Raw genomic sequence first — 25,289 nt, forward strand, 5'->3', positions numbered from 1 at the left:
ATATACTTTTTAAATGTCTCCCAAAAGTCCATTTTCAAAATCCAAGGCTCCACCCAAAAATCCCAAATGTTCATACCAAGTACTCAAAATCCCCAAAATCCAAAGCTCACAAAAAGCCAAATTCCATATATTTAAAAATGAAATTCAATCCATCAACGTACTCGAAAGCAAAATCAAAATCCACCCTCCGCCAACCAGTTTTGCCGAGGTGGACAAATCAAAATTTACTTTTGCTCACAAAAAGAGCTAAAATGCCTAGTCGGAAAATATTTACTGGAAGGATCCATTCTCAAACAATCTCCTGCCAGTAAAGACGTGTATTGTGTCCTCTAATCGGCGGTTCTGCCGCCAATGGCACCGCAGGATAAACGGTTATGACGACCCGGGGCCTCTGAACCGCAGTGGTTTTGCGCCCAAATGGGGCACCACAATACGGTTTATGGCCAGAGCCAATGCGTTCCTTATTGACATCAAATCCTTGAGATATTGAATCAATAGGATATGATCGATAGGCAACAAAGCCCTCTTGTCAGCTAAGGTGGATTCAAATTTGTCCCCTTAGAAAAACATCCACCCGTTTACAAGTCCTTTGACGAAGCAACCCATGGCTGCCGACAAAGGATCCTTCCTGTCAGGTTGGGTCACTAACCTCCTCTGACTAAGTAAAACCAGGGACCCACGATGACCCGGGACGACGGAACCATGGGATCTTGCATCGGGTCTATCATCCATTCCCCACCATCCGCCTTTAAAGTGCACGATGGTGAAATTTCTATTTTAATATCAAACTTTTCAATACATTCCAAATTCCCAAATCTAAATCCAATTTCCAAAATCTTCAATTACCCGTGCTGCTACTTATGCCAGATAACACGTATACTCACTGCTATTCTTGATTGACGACAGTCTTAATCGAAAGTTCTCTTCTCGTTTAGCGGAGGGCGTAATTAACTATCAGGGGCTTGCGACCTATAGGAAACCAGAACTCAGAATCATTAAAAAGTCCTCGCAAAAATGAGCGGTGAAATCTCTGGGTAGTGTTCTTATCTATAAACCCATCTCTTCTCCAAAATTTACCTCGAACTTAGTTCGTTTTAAAAACTACCCTCGCCGAATAAGAAAAACGAGCGGAGGCCGGGAGCCGAAATTTCGGAGCCCCACATTTGATAAATTCAAATCTAAAAAATTCCTAAAAATCATTTTTAAAATCACAAATTTCTGCTTACTATATTTTGGGTACTCAGTTTATATACTTAGCATTAATCGAAAGTCTCTCTCGTTATCGGAGGGATAACTTAACTATAATGGCCTTGGCGCCTATAGGAAACCAGAAGTCAGAGATCATAAAAGTCCTCGCAAAGCATGATGGGCGATAATCTAGGTAATGGTCTATCAAAAACCCACATCTGCCTTCAAAAAATATCACCCGGAACTTAAATCTAGTAACCTCTCCTCATCCGTCAAATAAAAATGCACGTTAAGAGCCCAGGGCACAAAAATTTTCGAAACCCATATATATTATTTATATTAATTATTATAATTATTTATTATATATATATATATATTTCACATCAACATCAACATCAAGCCTTTGATTCCCACTACGTTGGGTCGGCTTAATCAATCCTTCTTTCGCCATTGTCCGCGTTACAAAGTCAATTCTCATCTAAATCTAATAAAGAAATATCATTTCTAATATTTTTACTAACCAATCTTTTTAGGTCTACCTCTATCTTTCTTAACATAAGCAAATCTAATACCTCAACTTACCTAATCGTGTCATCGGAAGGCCCCTGGTTTAATGGACCAAAAACCATCATAAGCAACTTCTCTATCTTCCTGGAGTACTCCCAACCTTTTTCACGTATATGCTCATTTCGTATCCTATCTCTAAGGGTCAAGCCACTCATCCCACCCTAAGCATCTCTCATCTCGTGCATACCTTAAACTTAGTATTATGTTTCTTTTAATGGCCAACATTCTCGCACCATTAAAGCACTGCTAAATCTCACACATCTATATAAATATTTCCTTAAGTTTGATGTGAGACTTTTTATCGCACAACATAACCCGATGCATTCCTCCACTGTCAACCTATCCAACTTGAATTCTAGCTAATACATACCCCATCAATTCACATCACTCTGAACAATAGATCCAAGAATATCTAAAACGTGTACTCTTATTAATGGTTTGATCGCCCCAAAGTACAATCCCGCTCACTAGGTCTATTTCCAACTAAAATTACACTCCTATATTCAGTTTGATCTACTCACACGGCGAAAACCTTTAGACTCAAAAGTTAACCTCCATAATAAAGTTTTTACCTTCAACTCCCTTCTGAGTCTTATCAACAAGAAGAATATCATCAAGCAAAAAGCATGCACCAAGGTACATCCTCTTGTAAATGTCTAGTGAGAACATCCAGACTAAAGCATAAAGATATGGACTAAGCTGATCCTTGATGTAAATCAAACCGAAAAGAAAAATAACTTGGTCAAACCACCTTTGTGTTTGAACCACAAGTATAGCTCTGACATACATATCTTTAATTATCTTGAATAAAGCATATTAACTCCTTTCTTTTCAAGAACTCTCCATGCACTTATCTTGGAACTTTATCATATTGCCTTTCTTCTAAAGTAATAAATATCATTGTAATCCTCCTTATTCTTTTAATTCTCCATCAAAACTCTCAATAATGTATGCTCCATAGTAGACCTATCCGGCATGAATCCAAATTGATTTTTGCAGAAACATTAGTTCACGCCTCAAACCTATCTCCATAACTCGCTCCCATAGTTTTAAATATGACAACATTAACTTAATTCCTCTATAATTCGCACACTCTTTGTGCAATCTGTTGACTTGTTAACAGCTCCAACAAAAAAAAAAAGACCTCCACCGAGACTCTTCCACCGACATACCCAAACGAGAACGACACATCCGCTCATCACGCCTCACTCCACGAAATAAAACCAACGCTCCCTCTCATTCGGACGTTTACGCACACTCACGCACAGAGAGGAGTTTTGGGAAGACTTTACTCTGCATCATTGAAGCGCACCGAAAACTCAATTTCCGCTTTTCAAACCTCCGGCCGAGCCAACCCGGCGTACGACCCTTTCTGGCCACCCAACTCCGGGCCGACGCTGCTGCCTCCGCCGCCTCCGGTCGCCTCCGTAGCGGGAACCAGCGATCCAAACCCTCCGCCACCTGCTCCCGAGCTGCTGCGGATTCCTCCGATCCCATCTCCTGCCGATCAGGCTCTGCCCTAGCCCGAAAATGGCTCTTTCCCTCTCTATTATATCTTTAATATAATACTATGTATTATAAGTATAATATATTAATATATAAATTTATATTATATCTAGTTATAATAAAATATACATATGTAAAAAAAAGAAAAAAAAAAGAGAGAGATAGAGATGGAGAGAAATAAAAATGATTTTCAAACAGGTGTCGCAAGACCCGAACTTCGTACCTTAGGTCGACCGGGATGGTTTTAAAATTTGAAGACCCCGGGCCGCTCGCATCTTAGATCCGGCCGGGATGGTTCCCAAATTGAAGACCTCACGCAGTCGATCTATAGATGCCTGGTGAGATGTCTTGAAATCAAAGACCCTACGCGTCGACCTCTAGTCCGGGTAGAAGAATTTCAGCAGAGCCGCCCGATTTCTCCTCTCGGTGGAGGAGGGCACCGGGAGGGCTGCCGAAAATTTTCATTGAACAATTACGAACTTGGACAAAAAAATGGAAAATTGTATTTGAAATAATTTAAATATAAAATCAATTTAAAATTAAATTTTGATCAAATAATGTTTGACTTAAATTCAATTGACTAAATATGAATTCGATTCATAAAATTTACTTGATAATGGATTCAATCAAATTGAACTTCATTAGGGATTCTCACAATCAACAGATTACAACAAGCTTACATCGAACCACTATACAAATCATGAACTTCTCATATTGAAAGGGATTAATATTTCATTATCATATATCAATGGTTACACACAAATTAGAAAAGTAATTAGTATTTAATTTATCTCATATGATTGAGATCTTCTTTTAAAGTGGAATAACCTTTATGTGGATAGGTATTGAATAATCCTAACATTTCTAATTTTCAGGAAATACATAATCAATAATAGAGGCATTGACATTTAACTGTTCTTTTGATGTTCTGCAACGAAGGACTTCTCTGTATTCCCTTATAAAAATCTTTGCTGAAAAATTCTCATGCACTAAAATACATCATGACTTCTTTGAAAGAAATCATAGAACATTATGATGTTTACTTGTGGGTTATAATGACTATAAGTAAGTGAACTAGTGGATCTATCCATTTGGGTCATTTTATTCCTTCTCTTTGTATAGGATGCTCATCCCAAGATTGAAGAATGCATTCTCTTCCAAGTTAAATTGATAACTCTCAATAGTTATGGATAATACCACGAATAGATCTAATAAAATTTGTGCACACATTCTCATCGAATCCGCAAATGTGTGTAAGCGGAAGAAGGCGTTCGTAGGCCCTTAAATGAAATTTTTGGGCATTTCCTAAATAAAATCACTCTCACATAATGGATCATATTTTAAATATTTTAAAATGCCCTTATGTATCTAAATATGATCCCTTAAATAAAATTTACCCATGCATGTGCTCGCGACAAATTCAATAAATTTTTTAAATGCCAATTGTCCGAAATACTGCGCAGGGTCAAATACTATAACCCGCATGTGCTCCAATATCACACATCTAGAGTTCCAAATCCAACGATTTCGAGAATGCTTGGCGGGTCTATATTCAAGTTTCATCCTCCTCCAAAAAAAGACCGGAGTTGACATGACTTGAAGTATAAAATGCCTCCCAAAATTCTACAAAAATAACAAGCAACCTAACTTCACCCCGATGATGGCCGTGTTGATCGGAAATCTCAACCGGAGGGTCAAATTTCAAATCTCAAATCAAACAAAAAGTCTAAATTCTTGAAATAAAATATATATCATCTAAAAACTCAAAACTAAAAATCATCCACCCTCCCGCAACCGTTTATCGGGGGTGGATAAATTTGAAATTAACCTCAGCTCACAAAGAGCGAATGCATGTTGGTGTATCACTACGATTCATCCTCAAATAGTTCTCTTGCCAATCAGGGACGTGGCACGTGACCTCTGATCGGTGGTTTTGCGCAAAAATGCACCAATTATATTACGATCACGGCCAAAGCCCGTATGTTCCCTAAAGGCGTCAAACCCTTGAGCGATGGATCATTAGGGTATATCCAATAGGCATAAACCCTCTGTTAGTTAAGGTGGATTCATATATAATCCCCTTAGATAAACATCAACTCAGGTCTACAAAGTATTCTTGACGAAGCAACTCATGGCTGCCGACAAGGTGCCTTCTGTCAGGTTGGGTCGACTACCTCCTGCACTAAAGTAGACCAAGGATCATGACAGCCCGGGACGACGGAACCATGGGATCTTGATTGGGCTCGTCTTCATTCCCCCCAACTTCAGTTTTAAATTTGTGGTGATAAACTCTAAATTTCAAATCATCCAAATTCAAATTTAAACCCTAAAATTGTGCATTTATATGATAGTTTTTAACCTATATAACACTTTATGACTAGCCTTAATCAAAAAGTTCTCTCCTATTACCGGGAGGGGTAATTAACTATTAAGGGCTGGGCTTGCGCCTATAGGAAACCAGAACTCAGATAAAAAAGTCCTCACTAAATGAGGGCGAAATCTCTGGGTAGTGTCTTATCTAAAACCCAATCTGCCTTCTGAAAATTCCCCCGGAACCTAATCTCGTTAAAACTCTCTTTCGTCGTCGTCACACAAACACTTAAAAATAAATAGACCGATGGCGCAGAGAGGCCGGGATCACACATCCAAAATGGAAATTTTCGGAGCCCACAGCATCACCTTTATTCTTAAAAATAGGAATTAACACACTCATTCTCCACTGATCTGGCATCTTTTTAGTCTTCAAAATAGTATTAAAAAGTTTAATAAGCCAAGAATTTCCTTCATCTCCTAAGCATTTTCACATCTCTATTGGAATATCATCAGGTCCAACAGCTTTTCCACACTTCATTTTCCATCCTATATATATATAACAACTTAAAATCAAATTTATTTTTAATTATAAAAACGGATACATTTTAACAAATAAATAAATATTTATTTTGTACATAAATCATAATAAAACTTCTTTTTTTTCTATTGGTAACTTCATATGTATTCAGAATTATTTTAAAACATATTTGATATTGATTTAGTTTAATATCACCTCCAAAATTTATTCAAAAACAACAAATGAAACCAATAATTTGCAAATTAAAAAGCAGAAACCAAGTACCACCTTAAATCAAACAGAAAAATCTCCCAAATAACCCAACCTCACCCAGCCAAATCATCCGAAGTGCATATACATACAAAAACAATGCACATAGGCAGACATGAGGTTACTACGAGCTACCATGAAAGGAGCATAAGAGAAGACTTTACTTGAAAAGCTGTTTGGTTGACCATAATATAAAGAAAGTTAAGCAAACATTAAAGAAAAACTCATGAATTTTGATAACACAATATGGTGGGCATACAAACTAGCAAAGAGATGAGATATTTGATATTTTACATAAATGCAGACAAGAAAAGCATGAGGGATAGGAGAGAGAACAAAAAAGCATAACTCCAACTATAGCAAATGATGTAAATGTTACAAGGCAAACAGAATACCAGACCATGTTTTCCTAAGCAACATAAAACTACAGTTCATCATGGAATGCCACTGGTAGAGAGGGGCAAAAGTAATTAAGAGATAGAAGAGGGGGATTGGATTAAGACAAAGCTTGCACTCATATGAATGTAGATAGTTGCAAGAATGACGTTATAAATTAAAGCAACTAAATAATTGCAATATTTTCGATGAAATTGCAAGCTTATATACCTCAGTCATCATATATTATTCTATCTACTAGAAATGAAGTATAAAAGATGTAGCCTCAGCAGCGAAATCTAGCCAGAATAATCGCATAGCTTCAAAAATGTCATATTATTTATCTCATAAAAAGCAGCCTTGAAAAAACAACATAGAAAGTTCAATTAGATTAAGAAATGCTGACAGCCCAGGAGAAAATATCACACAATCCACAAACTTCCAAACGGACAGCATAAAGCTAAGAACATTACCACAATTACAATTTGGTGCAGCACAATATCTATGACATTAACAGCATACTTACATCCCCTGAACATTTGGTAACTTCGTCAATAGCTGCTTTTCCTTTAGAAAACTCCAAGGACATCGAACTAAGAAGCTCCTACAATTCAAGAAAGGAACTAGTTTAAGTCATTGATATAACATTAATAACTTCATCAATAGCTGCTTTTCCTTTAGAAAACTCCAAGGACATCGAACTAAGAAGCTCCTACAATTCAAGAAAGGAACTACTTTAAGTCATTGATATAACATTAATTAATAAGTTAACAGAAGAAATTAAGAAACAAAAAAATTTCTTATCACTAATCAAAACAATGCATACTGGACGCCAAACCTTAATTCTACCATTTGCCCATGAATTTAGATTTTTTTCCTCCCAAGTTCCAGCCTGCAAGATGCAAGATTATCAGGTAAGACCAAAAAATGTTAAAGCACAATTTAGAAGTTAGATAAACAGGTGGAATGCCTAAAAGTTACATAAGAAAATGCAATGAACATGGACCTGTTCTGACACCAATCCAGGTCTAAATCAAATGAAGTAAATTCAATAGAATAAGTTGGGCATCGAGAAGCAACCATAAATGATAGACCTTGTGCATAGAGCTGCAAACGAACCGAACTGAGCCAAGTATGTGCGTATTCATGCTTGATTTCATTTATTATCAGTTTGCTCAAGTTTGGTTTGAGTTTGATTCAAGCTTTATTATTTGTGTTCATGTTTGGTTCATTTAAATTAATGGGTGTTCATGTTTGGTTCATGTTCGATTCATTTCATTCTTATCGAGCTTTAAAACAAACAATCCTTATCGAGTTAGAAATGAGCTCTACTTCTAGATGTTCATTAACTTAACAAACGAGCCTTATCGAGCCTTCTAACAAACAATTACATCTGACATGTTCGTGAACATATATAGCTAAGTTTTTTAAACTATCAAACAAGCTCATTCACGAACTTATCTAATGAGTATTCTTGAGCTATCAAATGAGCATGTTCATGAACATATCTAATTAGTATTTTCGAGCTATCAAATGAGCTTGTTCATGAGCAAACGATCTATGATTCATCTTATATTTGTTCAAAGAGCGGGCTGTTCATGATTTTAGGCGGATGCGGGAAGTTAAAAAAAATAACTTTAATATATATATATATATTAAAACTATAATATATTTCTAATTGAGCTTCTTAATCAAGATGAACTTGTTCACGTGCATTAAACAATATTGTTCATGAACATAAGCGAACCAAATGCCAAGTTGTTCAAGCTCGTTTATTTAGCTATTGAGTATTTAGAAAAGTGTTCAAGCTCGTTCGTTTACCTTATCAAATGAAAATGAACAAGCTTTTATCAAGTCGAGCCATGAGTAGCTCGTCAAACTCTTGGTTCATTTGCAACCCTTGTGCAGCTTAAAATGTGATTGGATTGCTTGGGCTCGGGATTTGACGAGAAGCAAAATGACAGATAGAGTGTAATTTCCTTTGTTTTGCTTCTCCTGTATTTATTGATTTGATTTGTTGAAAAGGAAGTTATCGTAGCGAAGAAATGCATTATTTGGTGATTAACTGCTGCCAGTGGGACCGATCAACAGCAAGTTGATTGGTTCATAGAGAGACGCATCTACTTTCCTTTTCATTATTTTGATTCATTCATTTTCATCATCATTTTTTTAGTCAACACTTCTAAATGACCCGATTAGGAGAATAGATGTATTGGATTTTGCCAACATTAAGAAAGATAGAGGTAGACCTAAAAAGACTTGGCTATAAAATATTAGAAATAACCTTTTTGGGTTAAATTTAAATGAGAATTTGACTATTAACATAACACAATAGAGAAATAAAATTCATGCATTTGACCTCACATAGTGGGATAAAGACTTGACATTGTTATTGCACTATAATTTTTTATATCTTAAATAATAGCTATATTTAAATATGAATGTATGAGTGTTACACTGTTACTGTACATACAAATAGGATTATAATTACATAATTAATGACCTCTAGAACTATGACTTCAAAGTTTATAAGGCGAAGTCAAAATATTATATATTTAATTGGGAAGTCATTTATCTGTCTAACCAAACACCTGCGTGGCTACTTCCCCTCACTTTTTGCTTCTCCGGTTCTTCTTACATCCAACAAAAAAAAAATCTAGCCCTAATCTTTTGGCATTAGATTTTTTCAAGCATTGTAGTTGTAAGCTAAGATTTATTTAGCATATTTGAAAATAACAAAATCTTTTTAGAGAAGGTGTGAAAAAAACACATTAGAAGAACATAAAGAAATAATAATAATAACATATCCTCTACATATGATTCAATTTTTTATCATCATAAAACTTTAGTTTTATCTTGATGAAAATATTATGATCTCTTAAACAATCTTTTTAAAGTAAACATGACATTAAAAAGTAAAAACTGAATTCTAACAGTGCTTAAGGTTTATATGACAATATATCAAAGGTTTGAGCATAGTAATTATGCACTTTCACACATCTGTGAGCTTGCTTTAAGTTACAGGTTTAATATAATAAATCCTAATTTTGCATTACTTACAATATTTAAATATCAAATATTATAATTCATCACTAAAAAACCTATGCACACATAATCAAATTCCTATTTTTCTTTACAATGATTTTTTGTGCACCATTAATTTTCTTGATGCGCCTTTACAAAATTGTACTTGTGAGAACAATCCTTGCTTGGTTCACTAGGCCAAACTTCTTAGAAGGCGGATATGGAGTTCAATACTCATTTTGCAAACGGTTGAGAGAAATATTACCATAATCCGGAGGAATGGACTAGGTAAAAATCACCAGTTTAATTTGTAAATTTCTTATTGTTTTTTAAGAGGCAAACCTTTTTTTTTTTTTTGGTTGTTGATGTCATAATATTGGATTGGCTATTTTATGTATTAGTCTATATTGAAAGGTTAGGTTGCCATTGTTGTTATTTGGAGGCCATGAATCTGGGATTTGATTTACGAAAACCATCTCTTGATAAATTCAGGTGTAAGCCATGTATGTAAACTCCTTGTCATGCATTGGCAAGAGCTTCATACATTGAGTATACTTTTTAGTATATTATTCAATTGCATTTTTTGGTCAATATGTTTTTCTTCTTGTACGTTAAAAAAAATAGATAAAGGGATTGGGTTTACTCTATCATCTGTTATAGCTAATTCATAACATGTTAATTTGTGTAGTTTATTTTTACCGACTAAAATTCCATTTTTAGTAAATACACACACATATATTACCGACTAAAATTCCATTTTTAGTAAATACACACATACGCACATATATATATATATATATATATATAAAGGAGAGCTTCACTCAAAAACATATAAAAACATGCAGATTTCTCTATCGCTGCTCACCTTAAAGGGGAAAAAAAGCCTCCAACCCTTGTTTTGAAAACATCTAACAAAACAAATACAAATCTTTGAAGATCTTGCTTAAGACTATGAGAGTCCTTACATATATTCTATGTGAAAACACTTTGAGGCTATTTGATCTGCTGACATATGCAACATAACGCAAGTTATTAGTAAAAATCAATTCTTTTCACTAACATCTTTTAATAAAAATTTCATGACGGATAGTTAGGTCCTATTCTGATGTCATTTAGTTGTCAGCCAACTATTTGGGAGCTAAAATAAATGAAACAAAAAAGGAAGATGATAATCTCCATTGATCTTTATAACATTATAATATTTAAGATAGCATTAAATCAAACTCATTGAATTTAAAGCAAAATATTGTTATCTAAATAACACGTCATCTAGAGCATTGCTAAATGAACTAAACTGACCATTTATGCAAATATCTTTACATTGATGTTTACAATAAGATTTGCATGGAAAAGTGCATGAGCTTCTACATTAGTACTATGAAGGTCTTTATTGAGTAATAAGAAGAAAGGATCTAGAGCACCAGACAAAAAACCACCTTCATCCCTCTTTCCATCTTGACTTCTCAAGATAGTCTTCTGCCTCTCAAGAGTAGTCTTCAAGGGAGCAACGACGATCGTCTTCAACATCTTGATTACTTGTTACCGGGTTCGACAAAGTTGAACCTTCAAGGGAGCTACGGAAACGTAGGATTTCGTTTCGCCATTGCCAAAGCTTAGTAAACGTAGGATTAAATACACTTTCTATGCTTCTACTCTAAATGTTATATTAGGGATTTTGTTGAAAGCTATTTATTTTGCATGTTATTGAATTTCTACTTGTTTTGAATCTCCAAGTGTTTGGTATGTGGCTTAGCCTAAACGTAGGCCCCCCTCTTTTGTTTTTTATCGTCGTTTTGATTGCTAATAGTGGTAATCTTACATGCTTAATTCAAGAAATCGTGCAAATTCTTATTTCATCATTTTAAAGCATATAGTCCTACATCATAATTGTTTTTTGGTTATCATGAGGTTGTTTATGATTCAATTAATGTGGCTTTTTAATTCAATTATATGGCTTTGTGAGTGTCAGCTAGTCCAATTAATGAGGGTCTTATAATTGTTGTCAAGGTTTTAGGTTTGATTCTCGCCCCCTACAACATGATAAATTCCTACCTTGAGGAATTTTAAGTGGGCAAAAAAGTAATGTCATTTAGAGTTTTTGTTTTTCTTGCTAGTCATTGGCCCCTTGTGCAACTTGAACTGTGACAGTGGTATTTGTTTATATTCTAATGTCTACTGCGAAAGATCAAAATTACCAGATAATCATATCTCCGTATGCATTAAGATCGGATGATGCAGTCTTTTTAGCTCTAAGTTTGACTGCCGTCATTTACATTTCAGGCTGATTTCTGTCTATTTCTGCATGGTTAAATAAAATCGGCAGATGTTCCTGATTCTCATCTGAATATTTTTTTAAACTCACTCTTGTGTGTTGTTATGATATGTTAGCCTGAGGTGAAGCTTACTGTTGGCGGCTTGCTGCATTCATTGGGCTTAGGAAAATATTCCATCAACTTCCAGGCGGAGGAGGTAATTCTATCTTCCTTAAACTTTAATTTATGTTATTTCAAGTAATGTTTTGGAAGTGCTCATGATTATCTTATCTTGATATACTGGCTTTAGTGGATCCGCTTATGATTAGGCATCATAAAAATTTCCATATTGGCTTGGAGAATTTTGCTAGCTTCTGCCGTTAAACCTTCTCTTGAATGAGATATACCATGAGATCTCTCTGGAGTTGGATTAAACACTATTGAAAATCTAAAGTACTTGTATACATTATGTTATAGTGTTGCTAAGGGTTTGAAGATTTATGAATGGAAAGAGCAAACTAAGATATAAAGAATATAATCATATATTCCACTCCAAAGGCAGGGTATCATTCAAAATATGATGTTTTTAACCTAATTTTCATGGCCATATAAACTTTCATATATGAATCTAAGGGGAAGTTCCAAAGCCATGAGACTAGAACGAGACATTTTTTAGAATGAAAAGACATTCATGAATAGCCTTTGATCGTTCATGGAAGTTAGATGAATAAGAGAGTAAGAACCGTGTAAAAGCTTCAATCACAAAGATGCATGGATCTATGGATGGCCGTCCAAACTTGAATCTATTTGTAAAGTTAGTGGCCTACATATATATTTACAATAGACAGATTGAATAGTTAGATATAATGTTTTGGTGTTCTATTGAGAATGGATGTGCACGTTATGTATGTGAAAAGTATCTTTCTATTGTATTGGTATGGAAGACATCATCTTGTCATTTTAGGAGTTTGAACGATGCTTAGTATATTTTTTGCTTGCTTATTCTCCTAAACGTGTAAGATATTGGTGGATCATTTATTTTCCTTATAGTAAAATATGATAAAAAAGTGAAAATGGGATTCATCCCATAGGTTTCAACTTTGCTTCTTAAATCTATACATATGGTAAGTAATTCAATCAAGAGAGGTGGCAGCCTTTAATTACCCCTTTTTAATCACTTGTTACCATTAATATAGAGTAGATTGGTATCCTTAGCATATACTACGGGCTTTCCGGCAGTAGTGGAAGTGCACTTCTCCTTCTTACTATGACTGCAAATAAAAAACATGATTTTTAGAGCGGCAATTGTACTATTTCCTATCACCCTATTTTGATTTTCTTTTGTTAGAAGGTTCCATATTAATTTTGCACTTTATCCTGATGTAATGTCGCGTTAGTACAGTTTCTTTTGTGATTTTTTGAAATAGATGCTGTTGAAAGTATCACGAATGTTTAACTGCACTATATCGTATGTTAAATATCAACAATTTAAATGTGCTAAACCATTTCATCCAATGATTTCATTATAATTTTTTGACCCAACCAAAAAGTATCTTAAAATTTAGTATTGCAAAGTTGAGGATGCTCAGGTGGATGAGTGGCTTTACATTTAGAGACAAAATGCAAAATAAGTATATACGTGAAAATCTCACTTAGCCTATTGTGTTTAGCTCGAAGGCATCCGCGTCGCCGGCGACCTGCTTCCCATCCCAAAATCCATGCTCGTACCGGAACGCAATGGTGCCGGACAAACCATCGTCGACTCCGGCACGCAGTTCACGTCCCTACTCAGCAGCCCTACTTACTCCGCGCTATAAACCAAATTTTTAAAGCGGACAAAGAGATAAGGGTTGCTGAAGGAATTGGCCCTACCCGTATCTTTCCTGGCCGAAATACATGCAGAACGCTGAAAGTTTTGGTGCAGTTCTCTCGACGCCAACATCACACGGCTCATTCCTCCCGCACAGCTCAGTCTCGGTGCCACGTACAACTTTTTGTTCGCGTAAGCTCATAGTTTTTTTAATACTATAAATAGAACCGATGCAACTTAGAAATAACAGGTCTAAAGAATTATCAAATGAGAGTCTTCAAGAATTTCGTGTAGATTCAGCTTACATGTCTGCTGTAGTGAAGCGAATATCACTTGCTCGACGAATTGATAAAATCTAGCAAAAAATATCTCATGTATGATACATTTTTACTTGGATAAATACAATGTGATTTAATGCACTTTTATTATTTTTCATTTATGCCTGTTTACTCTGTACTTTATAGTTGTGGGTCATTTTTTATTGTTGTTCAAACTATATCTGTTGTCCTCTGCACTTATCATTTAAAAAAATTGTAGATAATTGTGGATTTACTCGTAACATATCTTCTTTGGTGGATATACTGTAGTTTGTTAAAAGAGAGATCAATCAACATTAAATTTTAGTTCGAAGTTAATTTGAGTCTTAATTCTGATAATAAGTTTTAAACTGACCTATATATATCGAACTAACTTTCCACTGAAAAAATATTAGTTTTTGTTCAGGTTAGTGAAATAATGAGTTTGCATATCTTAATTTAGTTAATCAATTGTTAATTTTTTTTAAATCCCATTAGATATGTCTGCATCATCATAGACCACTAAAATTCTTCTTATAGAGCCAAAAGGTATATTGTGTCTCATGTGCCATGAAGATTTTAAAAGAGCAAAGAGGCTCAAATATGTTGAGGATATATAAAAGTACTATAAAAGCCATAAAAAGCAGTTAAAGTACCGCTGCGACAAGTGTGGTAACTGTTTTTTGCAAGAGGCGGAACTGTTAATTTACAAACTCAAAGCAGATCATAAAATTAAGGCCTCGTCTGATTAGACTTTATGGCAGTTGCCAATCAATAAACACATCAATAGATTGGCAACTGCCATAAAGTCTAATCAGACGAGACCTTAATTTTATGATCTGCTTCGAGTTTGTGAATTAACAATTCCGCCTCTTACAAAAAACAGTTATCAAACTTGTCATATCGGTACTTTAACTATTTTTTATGACTTTTATAATATTTTTCCATATCCTCAACATCTTTGAGCATCTTTGCTCTTTTGAAATTTTTATGGCACACAAGACAGAGTATACCTTTTAGCTCTATACGAGAGATTTTAGTGGCTTCTGATGAAGCAGATATATCTAATGAGATTTTAAACAAAAAATTAGCAATTGATTAACTAAATTAAGATATGCAAACTCATTATTTTACTAACATGAACAAAAACTAGTCACCTTGCAGTGGAAAGTTAGCTCAATATATGTATGGCAGTTTAAAATTGACTTCGAACTAAAATTTAATGTTGATTGATCTCTCTTTTAACAAACTACAGTGTATCCACCAAAGAGGATATATTACGAGTAAATTCACAATTATCAACATGTTTTTTTCTAATGATAAGTGCAGATGACAATAGATAAAGTTTGAACAACAATAAAAAATGACTCACAATTATAAAATACAGAATAAAAAGGTATAAATAAAAGACAATAAAAGCACATAAAATCAAATTGTATTTATCCAAGTAAAAATGTATCATATCTAGAATATTTCTTGCTGGATTTTATCAATTCGTCGCTCAAGTGATATTCGCTTCACTACAGCAAGCATGTAAGCAGAATCTACACGAAATTTTTGAAGACTCTCCTTTGATAATTCTTTGGACCTATTATTTCTAAGTTGTCTCGGTTCTATTTATAATACTAAAAAAACTATGAGCTTACGCGAATAAAAAGTTGCACGTGGCACCGAGACTGAGCTGTGCGAGAGGAACGAGCCGTGTTGTGTTGGCGTCGAGAGAACTGAACCAAAACTTTCAGTGTTCTGCATGGATTTCGGCCAGGAAGAATACGGGTAGAGCCAATTCCTTCAGCAACCCTTACCTCTTTGTCCGTCTTAAAAATTTGGCTTATAGCGCGGAGTAAGCAGGGCCGCCGAGTAGGGACGTGAACTGCGTGCCGGAGTCGACGATGGTTTGTCTGGCGCCAGTGTGTTCTGATACGAGCACGGATTTTGGGATGGGAAGCAGGTCGCCGGCAACGCGGATGCCTTCGAGCTGAACACAATAGACTAAGTGAGATTTCGAATAGGGGAGTGTAGTTTAAGTGGGGCAGGAAGACGAGGTTGGCGTCACCGAGGACGAGGACGCCGGCCGCGTAGGTTGCGGCAGGGATGCAGTTAAAGAAACATCCGAAATGATTGAGGGAAATGGAAATCATGAAGCAGAAATGGAGCTGAACGAGGCGTAACTATCATCAGTTATTGAGTAACCCAAAAGCAGCTATCGAAACGTGTCAGGCAGCTAACCTGATTCCATACGGATCCCAGCGACACAGGCTGGGATTGCTTAGAGATGTCCTCCGGGGTAAGCTTCCGAGGCACAGGCAGCGGCGCCGCGTCGTCCTTCGTCTCCCTCACCCAATACGTATACGAGGACTGCTTCTCCGCTACCCCGCCCTCCATCAACCCAATCCCACTTTCTTCTTTTCGTTGATCCGCCACAGTACAAAGTGAAATCCCAGTGAAGAATCAAATCTAGGAAACGACGAGGATGATCCCTTCTTGAGCTCAAGAATCAAAACAGAAAGAACGGAGTAAGGGGAAGTATAACTTGGCTGCCGGAGATCGAGAGGAGGAGGAGGGGTTTTGAGGTTTGCTGGAAAAACTGGAAAGCTCTCCTTGTTCCTTGTTACCGCCTGTGGCAAACTAAAGCGTTCCTCTGTCGATCTGAGGAAAGTAGAGTCGGCGGCGACTGGTCAAGAACGGCCTGGTTGTCTCTGGATGGTTCGGTTTGACGGATGCGCGCTATAATTATATTTATTAATTGTGGATTTAAATACATTTCATCAAATTATTATATTTGTAAGTAAATAATATTAAATTTTGAATACTTATTTAGAGTATTTTTTTTTATTTTTCTATATTTATTTTTTTTAAATGACTCAAATTAACTTTAAAACTTTCACAGTAGATATTTTGAGCTTTATTTTTAAATAGCACTCGACTGCCAACTTTTATTTTTAAATTTGAATACTTATTTTCTTTGAGATAGTTTTTTTATTATTATTTTTAGTAAAATAATACTTTGCAAGAAGCAAGAAAGTCATCCCAAACTTAGCCAATAATTTTGCTTGTGACAACTTTTTTATTATTTTTTAAACAATTTTCTAATACAAAAAGATATTGAAGTAAAAATTTTATATTAGAAAGCCATTTCAAAAAACAGAAAGAAAATTATCTCAAACAATGCATAAAATGATATGATGAAACAATTATAAATTTACATTAATAGTAAAATTATTTTTGCCTTGCAATAGAAATACCACTTCATTAGAAATAGAACTTCAGGATCTCAATAACAAATTCAATAAATTAAAAATTAAATTACTTTAATATATGACATACTTATATCAATTTAATTCATTCTCAATTTTTCATAAATAAAATTGATATATTTTGCTGAATTCTACATTTCAATTTTATAAAATATAGACCATATTGTATTTTAGGCGATTGAGGAGAAACTTTCTTATCGACATAAAATCCAATTATTTTTTTTTAAGTTTAAAGTTTTAAGAGTTTGCATAAAGATTCGTGAAAGCCCAAATATATGTCAATTATCTTTTGATTTACTCACTAAGAAACTTACTTCGATGTTACAAATCCCTATAATAATATTAAAAAGATTGTTAAGGATCATTGTGTAATCGTTAATCCCAATAATTATCTACTTCCATACATTTAAAAATTATTTAATAATATTGGCATAAAAAACTTTTGACCTAAATAATCAAGCACTTGAGCTTCCTAAAAAGCTGTTTTCTATATACTTAGGTTTCGTTTGAGGCAGTTTTATTCCTACTTTTTAAAGATGCTTTCTAATAAAAAAAATTAAAAAAATTATACTAGAAAGCCACTTTAAGAAGCAATAAGAAAGCCGCCCCAAATAAAGCCTTAAACTTCGTTTGGGACGACTTTCTTTCTGCTTCTTAAAACTTCTTAGTATAAAGAAGTTGCTTTAAGAAACAATAAGAAAGACATACTAGGTCCCTCCAGGGAATTTTTGTAACCTTTCAAGTCAATAAGAAAAAGCTTCAAATATATAAATATATAAAGGAGAGCACAAGAATATAAAGCAAAAGCCAAATAGAATACAAAATGAGTTTAAACTAGCAAGCAAAAATACATGGCATGTCTAACCACTAGCAATTTTTCCAGTTTTACAGCTATTCAATAAGATTGGGCATTGCATGAAGCATTAAATCTATTCTGAAATATTTTTTGCACTATTACCTTTCATCTTACATTTGGTTTCAGCATTTTCATTCCTAATACTCATCAATTTTACCAACCTACATTGTCTTAGATGCCACTGCCACGACCTCTAATATAATCATTTCTAAGGTTTCATTTGTGACAGTTTTATTATTATTTTTTAAGCAGCTTTTTGATAAAAAATTTTATTTTTAGTACATATTGCAGTAATACATATTGCAGTAATCTTGACAGGAAGTCATTAATATCACACCCACTAAAGTGAAAGTTGATTTTTTTCTCTAATTTAGATTAGCAAGTTATTACAGTCACAGCTTGGTAAGGATATCATAAAGTTTAGGAGGCATTGTAATTAACCGAACAAAGAAAAACATAGTTATCACATCTTTGGATATGAAAAAGAGTTCAACTAGTTTCATAGAAAATAAAACAAAGAGTTAAATAAAGCTAAAGCAACAAGCTAGCGAAATAAGTTAAAGCCCAAAGGTAGATAACTTTCATAGTAGCAAGCAATTCAACAAAGGACGGCATCAATAAAACAAAAATAGATTTCTGAAAACCAACTAAAGTAAGAAACAACAAGGTACCATGGGTGTCCCCAACTCTTTCAGGTCACTGTCTCCCATTTGCCTTAGCGCTGCCATGTCAATCTGCCAACAGAAGCCAAAACCGTAAATCTCAAACAATTAAGCAGATCTTGCAAAGGAAGCTCAAGTCGTCATACATAGACATGAAAGACAAGGAACAATCTAGAAAAAAAAACCTGGTATAATGATACAATAATATCAAACCTTTATCTCACTACGTGGGGTCAGCTACATAAATCTTTTTTCTCCAATGTGTCATATTAAGAGTCAAATTCTCATTTAAACCTAATAAAAAAAAATTCATTTCAAATACCTAGCCAAATTCTTATAGATCCATCTCTACCTTTCTTAACATAGGTCAAATATAATACATCAACTCTCCTAACCGGATCATTGAAAAGCCGACATTTTATGTGACCAAACTATCTAAGGCGATTCTCTCTAATTTTATTTGCCACTAGAGCTACTCCAACATTTTCACGTATATAATCATTTTGCATTTTATCTCTAAATGTAAATTCATTCATCCACCTAAGCATCCTCAACTTTGCAATACTTAATTTTATTATACTTTTTGGTTGGGTCAAAAAAATTATAAAGAAATCATTGGAAGAAATGGTTTCGCCCATTTAAATTGTTGATATTTAACATGATAATATAGTGCAGTTAAACATTCGTGATACTTTCAACAGCATCTACTTCACAAATTTAAGAGACTCCTCAAGGTTAAACCGTCAAACAAAAAGAAATGACAGAAATCACAAATGAAACTGTACTAACGTGCCAATTATTACGTCCTCCAACCGAATGTTCCTTTAGGTTCGGCCCACCAATATTATAATGCCACGTAGCAGCCCGAAGACCCGATCCAAACCCGTGTTAAATTTTTTTTTAAATGGGTGAAACTCAAAATCCACACGTGCTACAACCCAAAATAAAGCGGGTCGGGTCGGCGACTTTTCGTCAAGCTACGTGGCGCGTATACATTGGTGGCCGAACGTAGAGGAGCGCACGTTCACTGGACCGAATAAAAGTTCCATTACATCAGGAGAAAGCGCAGAATTAATACGGAACCATCTAACAGAAGAAAATTAAAATAGGGTGATAGGAAAGAGTACAATTGCTGCTCTAAAAATCATGTTTTTTATTTGCAGATATAATAAGAAGGAGAAGTACTCTTCCACTACTGCCATGAAAGCCTGTGGTATATGCTAAGGATACCAATATACTCTATTATAATGGTAACAACTGATTAAAATGGAGTAATTAAAGGCTGCCAGTATATGGATTTTTTTATGATGCCTAATCATAAGCGGATCCACTAAAGCCAGAACGACTTGCCTTTTCAAGAGGCAAACCTGCAAGACATTGGCTATACATAAATTTGCATCCTATGTTGATTGTTCATGCATTATGCACTCTAAATACAGTTTATAATAGGTAATCAAGACTTAGCTTTTTGTCAATATCTTGAACGAGGAAAACAAAAGAACAAGAAATTGTGCAGATGTTGAGAAAGGTCAAACCAAGCAATGTTAAGCTTAATACCATGTATTGGCATAATAACTGGTGAAACTCATAGTGAAAATTCAATATTTATCAAGATAAGATAATTATGAGCACTTCCAAAACATTACTTGAAATAACGGAAATTAAAGTTTAAGGAAGACAGAATTACCTCCTCCGCCTGGAAGTTGATGGAATATTTTCCTAAGCCCAATGAATGCAGCAAGCCGCCAACAGTAAGCGGCACCTCAGGCTAACATATCAAACAACACACTAGATTGAGTTCGAAAATTTTTTCATAAGAGAGTCAGAAACATCTACCGATTTTATTTAACCATGCAGAAATAGACATAAATCAGCCTGAAATGCATAAATGATGGCAGTCAATCTTAGAGCTAAAAGACTGCTTCATCCGATCTTAATGCATATGGAGATATGATGATCCGTTAATTTTGATCTATCGCAGTAGACATTAGAATATAAACAAATACCACTTTCCAAGTTCAAGTTGCACAAAGAGCCAATGACTAGCAAGAAAAACAAAAACTCTAAATGACATTACTTTTTTTTGCCCACCCAAAATTCCACAAGGTAGGAATTTATCATGTTGTAGGGGGCGAGAATCAAACCTAAAACCTTGACAACAATTATAAGACCCTCATTAATTGGACTAGCTGGCACCCACAAAGGCGTATAATAGAATTAAAATGCTACATTAATGAATCATAGACAACCTCATGATAACCAAACAGTAATTAATCCTTGGAAATAGAAAGCTCAGCCATATCATGTAAAGTGTTATATTTGTATGCTAAACTAACTTTTATATAGCTAAGCTAGTATAATGGAAATGAGAAGATTAAAATAGGAATGTGGCAAAACTAAAATGATAATTTGAGAAGAAACTACATTCGAGGAATGATGAGAGTAGCAAAAGGAATTAGATAATAAACTTGTGTGGTTTGGGTGTGTACAATAAAGATGGCTTCGAGTTGAGTTCGAGAGAGTCAAACTTGGCTCAAAATCAAAATATATTGCCAGCGAGCTAGCTTCAACTTGATAGGATTTGCTTTTGTGTCAACTTAAAATCTAGAATGGTCAAAATAAGAAAAAAATACTAGTTGTATGTCCAACTTGAGATTCCTCAATTAAATCAAGACAATTATTTCCAATCAATTTAGAATTGACTCAAAACTAGAGTAAGTTTCGGGCAAAATTGCCAGCCTTAATGTACATAAGGGATACAAAATGTACCAATTAGACCAATAAATAAACATAATGTAAATAAATTACCAAGAAATGATGGACTAAAGGTAATATAGATAGATGTTACTCAAAACAAATAGATTTTCACATTTTATATCATTCAACAGCAAAAAATAAAAAATCATCATCATCATCGTTAATTTTATCCCAACTATTTGGAGTCAAATTTATAAAAAGAGTGCATTTTAAATTAAAATTAGCTTAAGGAGCATATTAATAAAAGAATTTAAAAAGGAGCAAATACGGAACTTCCGAGTTTTACAAAAACAGGATCTTCATTATCCGGTTTCTACTTTGATTGTGATTTTAAAAGAAATCGGAAGATAAAATTATGATTTCGTAAGAAACCGGATTTTCATCTTCTATTTTTCCTTTAGAAACGGTTACAGCGAATTACGTTTCTAACTCTCTTATATTTTATTTTAATGTTTTATAACTTTTTAGTATTTTTCTATTATTTTAATTATAACTTTTCATAATTTTTTATTACAATTTTATTTTGATTATAACTTTTAACTTTTTAACTTTAACTATAACTTTTTGTTTAATTTATTATTTCAATTTTAACTTTTTAGTTATAGTTTTTATAATGAATTTTATAAACCGGATAATGAAGATCTGGTTTCAGTAAAAATTTTGTTTCTTGGGATGGTTTGTCGATTTGCTATAGTCTTTGTTTGGCCTTCTCAATAAGTTTTATCTTTTGGGGTGCTTGGTTGTGTTAGGTTTTTTATATCAATTGGATATCAAAGCATAGGTCGTGGTTCTGCTTCTACTTATGTAATTTTTAAAGGGGGGAGGGAGTTGAATTAATTTTGTAAATTTTTTCATACTTATAATTTTCTTATGAAGTTTTCAATTCAAATCTCATACATTCAATCACAATGCAGTGCAAAAGCAAAAGAGATTATGCACAACAAAGGCTATCAATAATAATGACATAACCTAGTAATTTTAAGGAGAATGATAAATAAGTATCAACAAAAAATACCAATAATAAAGTTAGACACAAATTATGTGAAAAATTTAATGTCATGAAAATAAATGTTGGAATAAAAATAATGTAAAACAACAAAAAAAACTCTGAATTATAAATAATAATATTACAGAATCATAAAAGCATAATTTCACAAAAAATATAAATTTTCTTTAAATAAAATAATGAAAAGTCCAAAGTACTTACCTGAGGCCAGAAGTAGATGGTAAAAAAGCAGGAACAATCACAACCTCAATATGTTAGATGCGGACAAGTTATGAAAATAATCCTAAAAAGAAAGTGAAATATTTGTTATGTGAAAAAAAATTATAGAATAAAGCAGAACATGAATTTATCTAAATATATCCAATGCTAAAAAGTTATATATAAAAATTATGGGGGAGATAATTGATTTGATATGGAAAAAGCGTTAGGTAAAATATAACTTTAATCATGTGTAAGTTTTTAGTAACAATGATTCATATACTTCTATTCATTGTTGTAGCATGGATTCCATAAACTATTTATCATTTGCATTGTAGCTTTTACATGAAACTCAAGAGATTGTTTGATAACCTAAGTATCAAATATAGAACTCAAGGGCATTCATATATATAAATTTTGTAGTTTGATTTATTGGGAAAATGCAACAAATTGAAAAAAAAACTCACTTTAATAAGGAGTTTTGAAAATAGCAAGTTTAATGTAGATGCACTGAATTATCAAATAAATTTAGTTCACCGCTGCTAACTACAAAATAAATAGTGATTCGATATTATGTAATAAGCATGGTTAAATTTGGAAGTACGATGAGATACTTATTTCTCCATCATAATAATATTTCCTTTCTTCACAAATTTCTGTACCCTATCTCTCAAGTCATTGCGTATGAAGATCTTAATCTTTGGCTTGCATCCTAGTTTCTCTATCTACATCTCAATCATCTCTCTCATTTCTTAGCTATCTAATTCTATCTCTCTTGCAACCTCTCCATGTTAGATGTTATGGAAAGAGAAGCGACGACTGGAGTGGGAGAGCTAGAGTCGAAAAGAGGATTCCTCACTTCTTTCTCTCATTCTAAACTGTGCATGAGACTTTCACCTCGCACAGATACTAAGTGATAAAAGAAAAAAGAGTTGTTCTTCTTTTATTTTTGATTACCTTCCTCACGTATGTATAAGATCATTTCTTAGCTATCTAATTATATATCTCTTGCAACCTCTCCATGTTAGATGATTAACTATCACCTTATTTTAATAAATATATATATATATATGTGTGTGTGTGTGTGTGTGTGTGTGTGTGTGTGTGTTATCTACATTTTCTCCCTACCCGATCCTAATTGCTTGCTCTCTCTACCGGAATCCCTCAAAATTATACTCTTTCATTAACCACCTTTGAACAATATTTAAATGTATGATGATTCATCTCAGTAAAAAAAATTAATAAGATTTTTAAACTTTGAGTATTTGAAATAGATAGGATACATTCTACCGTTAAGTAGTTTAGTTTTATTAGCCAAATATACAGACATTGGAATGGGAACATACTTTCTGTAGACAATATTGATTAACATTACCAAAGAAAATTTTCATTTTCTAAAGCAAGGGGAAGAAAATCATGTTCATGTAGTTGGTGTAAAGAAGTTGAGTGAGCTAAGAAATCTTTGTGGATATAGGCTTCGTTTGGGACAGCTTAATAAAATAATTGATCTGAGTTTAATTTTCAGAATATAATTTAACAAAACGTATAAATATTTATTGCAATTCTAATTAGTGCAAACAATTTATTAGTGGATGGAAAAATTATTTTTTTGCTTAATGTCCTGAAAGTTGCTACAGAAATTTTGCTTCTAAAAGTAGAAGCTTATCTTCATTCTTAATTAAGCAGATTAATAAGAATACCAAAATAAACATACACGTGACTCAGAAACTTACATGTGTCTCAGAAAAAATGCTTCAAAATGTTACGAAAGATCTACATACCTCTAAAACGTATAGGAAATTGTATGCTGAAAAAGTGTAAGTTTTTAGTAACAATGATTCATATAGTTCTATTCAATGTTGTAGCATGGATTCCATAAACTATTTATCATTTGCATTGTAGCTTTTACATGAAACTCAAGAGACTGTTTGATAACCTAAGTATCAAATATAGAAACTCAAGGGCATTCATATATATAAATTTTGTAGTTTGATTTATTGGCAAAATGCAACAAATTGAAAAAAAAAAAAGAACTCGCTTTAAAAAGGAGTTTTGAAATATAAACTATTTAATTAAGCTAAACTATAATTAAATACTTCTCTTAGTTTAATGTAAACTTACATTAATTTATTTTTTTTCATAAGCCTAACTGCTAAACTCTACTTAACACTTAATCTGTCATCTGAAGCCCCAATCAAACATGTCCCAAATTCGAAGAAGCAATTAAGCCTATTAAGTCTAAGAATAAGTAGATTTTTTTTTTGTTAGCATCATCATAGCGTGTTAGCTATAATCTATTTGGAATTTTTTAAAATTTTCCATTGTTTGAATGTTAGGATGTTTTTTTATGACTTTACTCCAAAATTAAATAATGTGAACAAAACAAAAGGCAGTCATCTAGTTCTATTTTTTCCATTGTACTTGTAATTTCACAG

At 33.6% G+C, this 25,289-nt stretch overlaps 1 protein-coding gene across 4 annotated transcripts in view; it reads right to left on the minus strand.

Annotated features, from left to right (window-relative positions):
* LOC110095219 (activator of 90 kDa heat shock protein ATPase homolog 2) overlaps positions 1-25,289 on the minus strand; it is a 57,160-nt gene that overhangs the window by 5,874 nt on the left and 25,997 nt on the right. For 2 of the 4 annotated variants that reach the window (XM_020820681.2, XM_028691855.1), the window contains 5 exons: positions 22,858-22,939; positions 20,581-20,661; positions 18,903-18,965; positions 7,575-7,628; positions 7,263-7,340 (listed from right to left, as the gene is read on the minus strand). In XM_020820681.2, coding sequence (XP_020676340.1) covers positions 7,263-7,340; positions 7,575-7,628; positions 18,903-18,959 — 189 coding nt within the window. In that variant the 5' untranslated portion in view covers positions 18,960-18,965; positions 20,581-20,661; positions 22,858-22,939. Of the gene's footprint in view, positions 1-7,262; positions 7,341-7,574; positions 7,629-16,347; positions 16,850-18,902; positions 18,987-20,580; positions 20,662-22,857; positions 22,940-25,289 lie in introns of those variants that run through there. The other 2 variants (XM_028691856.1, XM_020820674.2) reach the window with 2 other exon arrangements.

Source organism: Dendrobium catenatum, unplaced genomic scaffold (assembly GCF_001605985.2).
Source record: "Dendrobium catenatum unplaced genomic scaffold, ASM160598v2 original_scaffold_76759, whole genome shotgun sequence".
NCBI lineage: Eukaryota > Viridiplantae > Streptophyta > Magnoliopsida > Asparagales > Orchidaceae > Dendrobium > Dendrobium catenatum.